Raw genomic sequence first — 13,213 nt, forward strand, 5'->3', positions numbered from 1 at the left:
ATCGTATTATATTTTGCAGCCTGCCTTTGCCAGCTTCCCACTGTTTTAGCTGTTCTCACAGTACTTGAGAATAAGCTGAATAACCTGACACTGCCTCTGTCTGCTGATCTAGCAAGTACTGCAGGTTATCTGCCAGCATTCCCTTAGCTGGAAGGGCCTGGGAGAAAGCGGCTCTCCCACAGTTATTCTAAAGAATTCCACCTCTGTGTGGGCACTTTTAGACACTAATCATTTAATTTGCTGCACAAAGTGGCTGCATTGTTGCAAGGAGCAACTGCTGGGATGAATTGACGTGGCGTCATTCAGTGCCAGCAACCTCCAAAGGTCTTATGACAGAAGTCAACACACAAATGCATGCCTGAGGGTGTTCAAATGACTGGGCCATGGTCTCACTTACTGTACACAGGAGAACTACTGTGAGAGGCCTGTTGAATTGCTGTTGTATCAACATCATATTGTCTGACCTGTGGGAAAGTTTCCTTTCTCGTTCACAAATGCACGACGTCACACTGTGTCAAATGAAAAGGAACATTCTTGCATTCCTCCTGCAACGTCAAAGTTTTCAATGTGGCCGCCATGGTAGGCTCTAGAGGAGTCCTGTAGCACTCCTTTTCCTTTTACTGTAACTTGGAGCATCACAGGCCACTGAATTCCACACATTCCGAGATATTTCTAGATCCACTGCAGTGATGATAAGTTTGGTATTTTCATTTTTCCTCACGGTGCGCATTTTTTAGTTTAGGGTGTTGTGATCCCAGTTCACCGTTGAAGTTTCCTTTCAGCTGAATTAGTCTCCATTTTCTCAGTTCCTCTATGACCTGCAATACATGAATTCAAGATTAAAAGCATTGCAATCATGTTGAGCTATGATAGCTGTGCAGCACATGTTTCTAGGATTAGAGAGTATGTTCTTTTACAATTTGAAGTCAGGTTACAAGTGAAACTGTAGCTTCCGTAGTCTTGAATTTCTACTAGACATTTGTTGAACAAGCACCCTCTGCAAACAACAGTTTTACTTGTTCTGCACAACATTTATTTGTGTAGGGAAGTGTCTCCTGTTCTAAGTCCCTAACTGACTTGTACGGAACTTATACTAACTTGCCAGTGTGCCTCGTTGTCCTAACCTATGTTACACAGTCTCTTTGTGTGTTGGTCCCTTTCAAGATTTGGATAACTTCTATTTAATAAAATCATGATAAGCTGTTTTCCTCAGCATGCCACTGTCTCACATTAATTCCTTTATGACCACTCCGATCTTGAAACAGGTGGAAACCAGAGCAGATACAAGCACAGCAGTATCCTGCAACTTGGCTTTTTGCATGACACAGGGCTGCATGCAAATACAGGTGCAGAAGGATGAAGTATTGTATACGTTGAAGCCACAGACGTGTTGTAAGAGAATGGGCCAATTCAAAAGTGTTTGATCGTGGTAGCTTTAGTGTGGCCGAGCTCTTTACAGACGCATAATAAATGAAGTGCATGGATTTATGTCCATTGGTAAAAAATTGTATGTTGATTGTACCTTAAAAATATTCTTAGTGGCTTTGATCAAGATCAAGTACTTTTTTTTCAATACTGAAAAAGCAGGGGTTGTATAAAGCCATTGCAAAATATTTGTGTTTAAACAGTCTGTGTTGTCAGACATTGAATTGTCATCTAATGCTTAAACACATACTGTAACATTTAATCTGCAGGATAAGTCTTATGAATGCTGTAGCATACAGAATAAAATAATAGGGACCAGACTGTATCTGTTCCTTTTACACAGGTACTGAGATTCGTTCACAACATAAGGAATAGGAGATAAGTCAGATTAGAGTGCTATGGTCACGTATTTAGTCTTCTTCAATGTGGTACTGGTTTTGTTTTGGTTGTTTTTCTTTAATCTGGACTCACAAGATCTATTCTCTTTCATGTTGTTAGGTATACCTAACCATGGACAAACCAGACAGATGGTAAGAGAATGTTCTTCAACACTAATGGGCTGTTCTGGCAATGCTCGGTGGTGCTTTAGCAGTAGAAAGACCAGGAGGGGGCGCTATCTCTGCACAGGTGCATAGCGGGGGCCTCTCTGTCCAGACAAGAAGCCCTGCTGTAGACTCTTGGAGTCTTTACTGCTTCAACCCCTTCCCCTTTGAGGAAAATTGACTCAGTTCTGAAGCATCCCCACATGTGTAGTGCAATATGTATAGGAAAAAAACCTGTAAAAGCTCCTTTTATCTTGTTAAATATTGCACACATTTTTGTGGTTTTAGCGCTTTGGCTCGTTTGTCTGGTTCCATCTGCAGTGGTGCGCAGGGGCACTTGGTGTCATGGTGCAGCGAGAAGACGGCAGGTTTGAAGTCTTGCCTTTGCTGTTTTTCACAGGGTTGCAAGCGGACTGTCAGAGACGTTGTGTTCCCGATTATCTTGAGGTTTCTGAGCATTTAAGATCCCACTTGGACTACGCATTCACACGTGTATCATTACCAAATGAGGCACTGTTCGTCAGTACCAGTCCGTCTCACTCGACTCGAAGACTTGGGGTCTTCCACGGTGCTTCACCGGGAGTGCCGTTTCATTGTCATAGTACATGGGTGTGATTTTGCTCCAGTAGGTGGCAATGTGGGGCACATTTAGTCAGCTCAAGTCTGGGAAGACTCCTCTTCTTCAGCATTGCAGGCAGGGCTATGTGGGCTCTTGCTATGTACTTTTTCTTCTCAGCAAAATGTACGATGACTCATTTCAATCAGTCATTTTTGTCTTTGCCTAAGTAAATTCCAGCCCTCCCCAAAAGAAAACTATCATGGTAAAATTCTGTCCATGCAAGTGTATGGTTATATGTATTGTGTTGCATATTATGGGATTTTGACTAACATATAAAGGTACAGTAACAATAATGGGCTACATCTTGTGTGTGGGGCCTTGAACACTTGTGGTTTGAATCTCCTGGTGGGTAATTGCTATATATCCCAGCAATGTTTCTATTAGTTAAAGATCTAGCTGCCTGTTTTAAAGTTTCTTTTTCAGAAACGTTCCTCAGGTTAGTACTAAAAACTGTGTTATTGAGTAAGGCATATGAAAGGAATTTTTCTTTCTGCTGAGCAGTCACCTCAGTTGTACAGACTCTCGCAACTGAAAATGTCCTCATATAGACATACATGTTTAAAAAAGAAGCGAGGTCCGCCACCACGTGGCAGTGTAAGAGTCCAGAGGGTGATTCACGGCATGTGTCTGTGAAGGTGAGAGGACAGGTGAGGAGGCTGGGCAGTGACAGAGTGTGTTGGACATACAATATGGGGCGTGACGTTTGTTTCCACTCGATCTTCTTGTGCCACAGTATCTTAGATGCCACAATAGCCTAAGGCTCTAAAGCTCTGGTCATCATAATCAGTTAAGGAGGAACAGGCTCAAGTTGCACTTAAAAAGTCAACCCAGAATATTTCTTCAGAATCAACAGTGAAATACCAACTGTAAGGCACAAGTGGAAACTATGTGGAAGTGCGTTTAAAACCAAGAACAGGAGGCACTTCTTTACCTTAAGTGTTGTGGGAGCGTGGAACAAGCTGCCCAGCCATGTTTGTGGATCAGGTCCCTGGATCAGTAAGCTACTAACTAAACCAGGTGGATGGGCCGAAGGGACTCCTCTCGTCTGTGTCCTTCTGTTTTTAAAAGGTTTAATGTTCTCTAGAACTAGCTTGGGTTTGAAGTGGAGAAACTTTCCAAAATGTTGTTGGTACTACTGGCCACATTATACTGGATCCACATAAAGGTGAAAGGTGAGAGGTGAGAGGTTTTTTACAGTCATTTTATTGCACATACTGCTGTTACACGATGACAGTAAGAAATAAGTGAAATACGTTTTTAAAGCATCTGAGAAAGAAATGTGATAGCTAAGTCATAACAGAACATACCACAGCATATTCTCCTTAGATGGTGTGACCTTAGTTGTGGCCTCAGTGTGAACATAGGAATTAAAGCAGCAGATGAGAGGATGCCTTTTGGCACATGTAGCTCATTTGGGTTTGATTTAGTATGAGATTAGATATGCGAAACTCACACTTTAAGAAGAAATTAAGTTAGTTTATCTTGGTAATGTCCCACATTCACACCACGGGGGGGTTTCAGTGTGCAGGGAAAATTCTTAAAATATTTTACTGTTTTAGCTACATTCATTATTTTTCTTATTTATGAAATTTGCAGGCTAATGTGAATCTTGATGGAAGTATTCCTTCATGGTCTCTCCTAGACATATAACCAACTCTCTAAAGGAATAGTGAAACAAAATTCTGTTGAAAGTAGTTCTTATTTAGGAAGACATTGTGGACATGGACTTTCCTACTTTTTTCCCATAGTTACTTGGTAAAAATCGTGGCCCGTGGTTCCAAACGTATATTCCTCAAATTTTTAATTTACCCCCTACTGTCAAGCACAGGAGAACAGGACACAACTTGACATAAGCCCATTTCAGTTATTTGCATGCAGCTGTCTTGTTGTTTTCATTCCATTTTAATATTTTCTTAGATTCTTTTTTTTTCAGTAGATTGATTAAATGGCAGAAAGAGTGGCAGCTCAGGAGTTTGTTTTGATTTGATTTTACGCGCACCCATTTTCAGTTGACTTTCTCTCTCGGCCCCTGTTAGAGTGGCTGAGCCCGAGTGCTGAGCTAGCTGAGAGTGTAGGCGTCCATTAGCCTGGTGGGGATGCTCCACAGCTGAATTAATTTTCCCTTCAGCATGTAAGCTTCTGTTTTCTTTTTCCTTACAGTTTCTGTGTTCTCATTGCTCACTCACTTTGTGCAAAACGTTCAGAATTTTGCAGCTCTTGTTTTCATTGGTGATTGATTTGTGTTTGCTGCTTTTTTGTCTTTATTTTATTTATTTTATGACAGTTAGACATTTTAGATTTAGAGAACCCCTCCTAAAACTGCCAACAATTTTTAATGTCTTCTTTGGTTTTTCATGACAACCTGAAAGACTGAGGAATGAGACTGTTTTGAAGTGACTGGCAGGGAGGGGTTCTGAGGTTGGTGTTACCTCACTGCCTCTTCCTTTGGTTTTGTTCTGCTGAATTCATTTTTTCTGCTCTTCCCTCTATTTGCTCTTCAGTCTGTTGTGTATGCGAAATTGAACACAGTGTAGAGAGGAGTTGATACCAAAGGTTTTTGAAAGTTGCTTTAAATGCAAGGGTTTTACAATTGGAGAAGTAGATCCGCAGCCTTAACCTTATCACCACAGTGTGCTGTAACTGAAGAATGCCCAATATTTTTTTTCTCATTTACTTTTTCTATTTTTCACTGGTTTCTAACGCCTGGAAAGCACAGCATGGAGGGCTTCTTGTGTGCAGTTCCTCTTGCTGTTTATCACATCTAAAATGTGTTCTCAAAGTCCTGTATCCCCTGTTTCTTCTTCCTACAATGCCTCTGAAATGTGGAAAACGATAGTTTGGCGTCAAATTTCCATTTGGCAACATGTTAATTAATGTAATTGTAATTGAAAATCCTGACAATGATTTTGTTCACTTTTATCTTCCTGGGATTTCCTGGATGGAGTGGCTTTGGGGATATGCACAACAACTTTACACAGCAACATTTTACTCTGCAAATCAGAAACATAATTTTTAACAAGATGTTACTATAGAAAAAAACCTTACAGACATCTTCTGTTGAAAGTATTCAGAGTCAACGTAAGTTGTGAAATAAGTAATGTTCTCTAATAGTCATGTCAGTAGTCAGTATTGTGTTTTTCTTAGTTGGGTTTCGTTTTTACATGTAGAACGTAGTTTAAAAGTTTTATCCATTGAGTTTTTTTTTTTAAAGCTAACTCATGCTTTCTGATGCTGCAGACACTGAACCACAGAAAACTTACAAGCACACGTTGAGTGCTTCCTAGTGTAAAACCATAAGATCTAGCACAATGCTTGATTTTTTTCAACACCTTCTGATCTAACTGTAAAAAACAATGCGAAAATAAGGAACAAGTCAATCCTGAATACTGTAGCTGTTTGAGTACCCACAACACTCGCAATACATAGCCTGAGCACGGTGGTCTCAGATCTTTCCTGCTTTACTGGCCCTGGAGCTTTTCAGGCCAAGCGGTTATGTTCTGTATTTATTTCGGGATTTGCAGTGCCGGATTTCCCAGGGCCTATGAAATTTTTAGGGCTACGAAGGAGGGAAACACTAGTGACTTACGATAAACAAGCTGAAACAACATGCTTGCGATCGACTCTAGGTGCTCCAAATCAATAATCATACACCATCTAGCGGCTGTTGTACAAACTAGAACTATCGAAGTGATGGTCACTCGACTTGCTCCATCAATCACGTGGTTTAGCATTCGAAAAGTTTAATGTACATCATGTCAATCGACGTCATTCAATTGGCATTTACCCCTCTTTTTGCACATTTCGAAGTGAAAGTGCCTGGGGCCTAGAAACACCAAAATCCAGCCCTGGGGATTTGCATAATCTTCCTCCAGTGTTCTTCTCCCAGACATGCCCGCTGTGCTCTACTGCCATGGTGGGAACTCTAACAGGAGAGCTTCCGCTGTGTCCTCATGGTTTTCACTAACAATGCTGCTCTCCGCCAGGGGCCAAGCCCAAAGCTGCGCCTCAATGGGAAATCCTACCCAAGCGCACGGCTGATTCGGGGCGGCTCCCGGCCCCCCATCAAGAGGAGGACCATGAGCTGGATTGACGTCCCCGATGACCTCCTCTTCATGGCCACCAAGGAGACAAGGTGAGAGACAGAAGAACCCCTGGCATTGTTCTGATGTATGAACAGGGGGATTGTTAAATTAGCTGGCCTATTCAGACAAGTGCATGTTATAATCTTCAAACTATCTAGAAATTAAATCCGGTCTACATGCTAATGTGATGAGAGTATCCACCACAGGGTTATTAAATCAGTTAGTGCCCTCTGGTGTGTGCACTAAATTTCACCTGTTGCACAGGGCAGTTTTCACAATGCAGTCACTTGAATAGGCTGAAATACCAAATCAAATATTGCATTAAATTAATAATATAACAAATATGATATTGTTTTGTAAAATATAAATGATGAATGCATTAGCATATCCTGAGTGTAGTCATTTCTTCATTGATGTAGTTTCGCTGTGAGACCTGTGGGTAGATGCTTGAAAATTGTGCTGTGGGAACCTTTTTTCTTGGATTGGTCCCAAATTGGTTCTAGTTCCTAGGTTAAAAAAGGCCAAACATTTTTTATTTTTTTTTAAAAAATCCATCTCGAAATGATGATAATAAAAGCAAACTGCCTTCTGGATTTTCACGTCGTCTCTGTGAATTCATGATCTGTATTACAATAAAAACAGTCCAGTTTGTCCTTGGATCGCAAGTGTCTGGTGGGGTTATAGAGTCAGCCTAAAACCTAGGATATGGTTAAAAAGTGGGAAAGAGCAGTGTTTTCCACTCATGTGGTTGAAGCCTGGATGAATGAGACCCACATATTGATAAGCTAGTGAAATTCATGTGACCTGGATGGCAGAGAGACCTTCTCTTGTTCGTAACCTTTATTACATTGTTACATGTAAAACACTAGTGTCATTTTCAAATACTGAGTTTAAGATCATTAATTTGCATAATCTGTTTTTTCCTACAGCACTACTGGCGTGAGTCTCAGTTGGTGGTGCTGATAAGATTGTTTGGGATAGTGAAATGTCATGTCTGACAGAACTCTTGATCCAGTAGACTTGGAGAAAGTGACCAGAGGGCGTACAGTAAATTACTGTAGCACAAGGATTAGAAGTGCTGGTCCAGGCAATACGTAATCCATCAGTCATATAGGTCATCATTAACTTATTCTTACATAAACTCAAGCCTCTGTATCCATCAGAGATTTAGGTCAGTTTAGCAAGTTAATTTGGTCTTGCTTCATTTTCATTACAGCTCCGGAAATCATTTGATAATGTCTTGTAAATTAAATCGTTCCAATGGTGTAGGAATTGATCGTTTAAAGGGTTGATTTTCGATATAAAAGGCTGTCATGGTTATGGCTCTCCAGATTCAGGATTGCCTATCCTTACACTAAACCAGGTGTAGTACTATAGACACAGCTCCTTGTCTTATCTCATTCAGCACTTTTCAGATTTTCACTTTGCTGCAGTGGAACCATAACATGGCAATTAAAGATTTTAAGAGGAAATTTGAATATCAAGAAGATAGGAGCATCCCATGTGCTTTTACTCTACGCATTAGTATAAAAACCAAAGGGTAACATCTGCTGCTGTAATCGTGCTTTCTGTCTTGCACAGGAAAATCCGAAAGCTCATTGCAACTTCAGAGACCAAGCGAGCTGCGAGGCGACCCTACGCTCCAATCGTCATCGAGCCAAGCCAGACTGGCCAATCACTGAGACCGCCTGTCAATGAAGAACCAATAGTCATTGAAGACTGAACCTTGTTCTGGCCAATCACACACACTGAACCTGACTGTGTTTATTATTACTGTTATTATTGTTTTTTATTTTCCAACCTTAACCCTGACAGATCAGTAATTGTGGATCAACGAAGAAACACTTTGAGTTTCGTGAAATGCTTGTATTCCCAAAGATGGGGGAAGGGACATTTACTTTGTAATATAAGCCGCGTGAGTATTTTTTAACACGTTAAAAATGATAAAAAAAAGACAGTTAACTGCAGTGACATACTGTAACTCCCTTTGTTTCTTTTTGCTTTTTTAAGCTGATAGTTTCTGTTTTGTGAACAGGCTTTGCTGTACCCTTTCTGGAACAGCCAGTTTAACTTATTGAGAAAAATATCCAATGTGCCGTCTTTTGTACCTTTTTCTTAACTGACATCTGCGCTTGAATGATGTAATTAAGAATAAATCAGTTCTTTCTCTTTTGTGAATATATAAATAGAAAACAAGACAAAGGTCTGTTTTTTTAAACCAATATTTTCTTTCTGGGGTTTGAAACATGAAAGCAAGATTGTGACTGCCATGCTCAAATCCATCCTATGTATCACTCATTTATCAGCAGAAAAACAAAATTAATTTAGTCTTGTTTGGTCTGCTTGAAAAACAGGGAGCAGTTTATGCTCAAAGTACTCCACTCTTATTTTATACAGCCATGGCTTAAACACTGGTTCTAGAGCCATTTATCATATATATTTTAAAGAAGAGTAAATACACTTGAAAGGTGTGCCTTAATCAAACTGAGCAATCTCTGCAAAGACATCGTATTACTTGGGCACAACACCAAGCATTAAATTGAATTGACTTAAACACAGCAATGTGGCATTGTGACACCACATATATATATACACACAAGGTATGTACCATACATATTCCCCAGAAATACAGTATGTACAAAAGAGTGCACATGTGACAGTATAGCTTAAATATAATGTGATATTAAAGAAGTCTTTTTGCTAAAATATTTAATCATGCTGAAAATGTTTCAGTACTAAAAATACTTCTGTGAGATTAATCTAACAGACATAAGATGCCAATACCGTACACCAGATGCCATTTTCACATTTGATCCGTCTGTTTACAGTAGTAATCTGAAGTGAATATGTTGCCACTTTTATTATACTGTAAACAATAAGTGCAGAAAGAATAGGATTATTTAGGCAAATGCACACTTTAGATACTGTACAAATGTGTTTTTAATCAGTTTTAGCCACTTTCTCCAAATTGATTGCATTTTGAATTGGAAACTGGACCTAAAAAACATTTTTATGTCACTCTAAACGAAGGAAACCACTGTTAAGTTTAACTTGGGTTTCAGTACTTGGACGTCTGTGTGTGTGGTGTCTTCTCCTGCCGAATTGCACAAATTACATTGTCTTGGTATCAAAAACAATCTCAAATTCTGGCTTGCATCAAACAAATCTGTTTTTTTTTTTACTTTGTCATTAAATATTCCAGCAACTAGAGCTCAGTGATGTTGTAATGAATATTGTGCAAGGATTTGCATTTTTTTTTTTTACATTACACATCCTTTATGTGATGCGGTCTTAATTCTTGTTCAGGGCTGTTTTGCGGATGTCATAAAATCATTTATCTCTTCCCTTTAAGGTTTCGCATTCAGGTGAGTTTGTTAACCCATCTATGTCCATGACCATTTAAAGCCTGCAGCTTTAAGTTGGGTAAACTTTGCTGTTTTGCCAAGTACAATACTGTATGTTTAAATCTTAATCTTACCCTTTCTTGAAATTATCACACTCTCTGAATGTGCTTTACACCTAAGGTAACACTGTGAGGTGTATGACTGGGAAAGGTGTAAAAAGAGCGGGGACATGCTAAACTTAGAGTTCAAGTCACTTCATAAGATTTGTGGGGCTGGAGCTTGTCCTTGATTCTGTGGTATAGCTTAAGCCTATAGTACAGGGCTCCCCTTAGATGGGATTTGAATTCCATTGTAGGCTGTCTTCTCCAGCATTGTTGGTATCCTTTAAAACTGATTACTAAAACAATTGCTGTGAAGTACTCAAGGATCCAACAGTGCAGAGATCATGGCCCTCTAGCAATATTTCAACAACACTGCCCACTATCCCACGCTGCCCCTTAAGTGTCTGACACCAGTTTTGCTTCATACTGGAGGTGAGTACAAGAACACAATTTGAAAATTACCCCAGCCATCAAGCCAAAATTGGATCAGTGCTTGCGTTATGTGCAAAAACATGTTTTCTTTTGTGCACTGGGCCACATCACTAAGATTAATATTGGCACAGTAAGGAGATGGCAGTGGAATTTGACTTGCATCAAGTGAAACGTGATCACTCATTTACAGTATTGCTGAATTTTTTACTATTTGAAATATCCATGCAAGTACTACAGCCTGAAATCTCAAGTAGCAGGTACTACTGCCTGTTGCTATCACTGTGCCCCGTGATTATCATGTGTAGGCTAAAATATGACCGACTGCTTGTGGTTTGAACTTGTCTCTATATTACTTTTGCTGATTGAAATCACACTTCACCATCCACAGTGACTCATTGCGGTGCTGTTTCTGGCTGCACTGTTGTTACAGGAGATTCTCAGTGACTTGCTAATATCAGCATTTTACATCATCGTTGTCCATGTCCAACTGTTTTTACTTGTCAGTTTATAAAATCTGGTATTATAATTTGCTGTGAAAAAAGCATTACTAAAGTGAGGGTGATTTCCACCTTTCCTGTCGGTTTAAAGGCAGGATGAGGTGTGCCTTCATTTGGACTCGCATCAGGTTGGGAAAGCCTCAGGACATCAGGATCGGGGTGGACCATTGGTGGTCTAACTCCTTTAATAACAGTTTTGGTGTAGATTTCCACTGCTGTGCTACGAGCCAATGGGAATGTGTTACATTGTCCCATTTTATGCAATTGCAAAATGGCACTTTTTTATACTTTTTATTCAAAACCTGAATGTTCAAACTGGAGATTTCTAAGTGTAGAATATGTTACAATAAATGCCAGCAAAACCAAAAATATGTAGGCTGCATGTGTAAGTATTCAAACCCATGAACTCAATATCTGTCGCCAACTCCTTTTACGACAATTATTGCCCCGAGTCTTTTTTAGGTTTCTACCAAATTTGCACACTGGCTTGGTGCAGTTTTGACCGGGAGGTTTGTTTAAACTCTCTTAGGTTGCCAGGGGATAAGTTCTACACAACTTTCTTTCCACAGATTTTCAATAAGGTTCAAGACAGGACTTTGACTGGGCCTCTCAAGCACTCCAGTGTTGCTTTAAGTCATTGATTGTTGTGCTGAAAGGTGAATTTATATCCCAGTTTTGGGTCTGAAACATGTTTTCCTCTAAGATTTGCTGGAACTTTGCTCCATCTATGTTCCCATCAGTCTTGACAAGCTTCCCAGTCCTTGCTGATGAGAAACGGAACTAGAACACATTGCTACCACAACCGTGTTTTACAGTGGCGATGGTGTTGAGTGTGCTCTGTTCCGTACCCTATCTGGGATTTGAGATGTTTTTCCAGTTCCATTTGTGGACTGACTTGGATTTTGTGGAATGACCCTGTACAGTAACTCTTTCACCACTGGCTTCACTGTGGCATCTCTAATCAGTTTCCTCATTGCTTGGCCTCATTGCAGTTTGAATGGACAGCCTGTTCCATGTAGTGTCAGTTTGCCCTTACTTAATGATCAACTTCATTACCCTCAAAGAGATATTAAGGGTCTGTGAAATATTTTTATAACCTTCTGATTTATGCCTTAATAGAACTTTATTCCAGAGTTGTTTTGAAAGTTCCTTTGTCTTCAGAGTTCACGAAGGAAGGATTCGGTTTTGTATGAGATTTACTACCTGACTGAGGGAGTGGTGCATTTATTTGTAAAGTCATGTGAACCACTTTTATTGCACACATTCAGGCCATCCAACTCTTTGTGGACTGTAATTAGTAGTTAAGGCATTTTTGTGCACCTAAATGAATAGTTTTGTTCCAAGAAAGGATTTTAATATGTAATGTATGCACTCATTATTTCAATTTTTCATCATAATTACTTTGTTGTTTTTTGCTTTGCATGTGTGTGGTAAGTTGTAATATTAATTGTTTCTTTAAAATGTCAGAATGGCAGGCTTTATTGGGAGAACTGCAAAGGTCTGAATACTTACGCAAGGCCCTGTACAGGGAGGCATCGGACTGATGGATAGTGCTCTCTGAAAAATTAAATATGATACCACCTCTCTGAGCCTTCATACATCTTTTGTCTTCTCCACCCGACATGTTGTTTTTCTATACATTTGTAGTCATGTTCAGGCCTTAACTACTACTGTTCTGAAATAGGTCAGTTTTGCTTTATTTTGGCCAAAGCACATGGGTACAAGTGTTACGACCACCAAGCATTACGTTTCAGGACCACAGGCAGATCAGGGTTTATACTGTAATGAACTTGAGTTAACAAAATGATAATCCAGGTTGCTGGGACAGCTCATGGGACTCCACGTGTGAACACTGTGAGCATGGTGTAACACTGACCTGTTGGCAGGTCTTTGTGAATGTCACCAATGCCATTTAATACTTCTCCAATCCTAAAAAAGAACTTTCATGACTTTATGAATTTCAGAAATGTCCTGACATTATTAATATTTAAGGTGAAGTTATGTAATAGGAATTTATAGGAACAGAGTTTTATGCAAATATTAGCTTTCTGTCACGAGCGCGGACTGAAATCTGTGTCAGATCTTGTAGAAGACCCTATGCGATGCGGTAAGAGCTGGAGAAAACAGGAGGCGTGGTAAAAGGGAACACACAAGGGTTTAATAGTGCACAA

The 13,213-nt window shown here is 39.8% G+C and overlaps 1 protein-coding gene across 2 annotated transcripts in view; it reads left to right on the plus strand.

Annotated features, from left to right (window-relative positions):
* mta1 (metastasis associated 1) overlaps nucleotides 1–12,626 on the plus strand; it is a 71,509-nt gene extending 58,883 nt beyond the window's left edge. The window contains exons 17-19 of one of the 2 annotated variants that reach the window (XM_088648761.1): nucleotides 1,924–1,955; nucleotides 6,570–6,718; nucleotides 8,250–12,626. In XM_088648761.1, the coding sequence (XP_088504887.1) occupies nucleotides 1,924–1,955; nucleotides 6,570–6,718; nucleotides 8,250–8,391 (323 nt within the window). In that variant the 3' untranslated portion in view covers nucleotides 8,392–12,626. Of the gene's footprint in view, nucleotides 1–1,923; nucleotides 1,956–6,569; nucleotides 6,720–8,249 lie in introns of those variants that run through there. The other variant, XM_088648764.1, reaches the window with a different exon arrangement.
* The last annotated feature ends 587 nt before the right edge of the window (nucleotides 12,627–13,213 follow it).

Source organism: Lepisosteus platostomus, chromosome 10 (genome assembly GCF_059453375.1).
Source record: "Lepisosteus platostomus isolate fLepPlt1 chromosome 10, fLepPlt1.hap1, whole genome shotgun sequence".
NCBI lineage: Eukaryota > Metazoa > Chordata > Actinopteri > Semionotiformes > Lepisosteidae > Lepisosteus > Lepisosteus platostomus.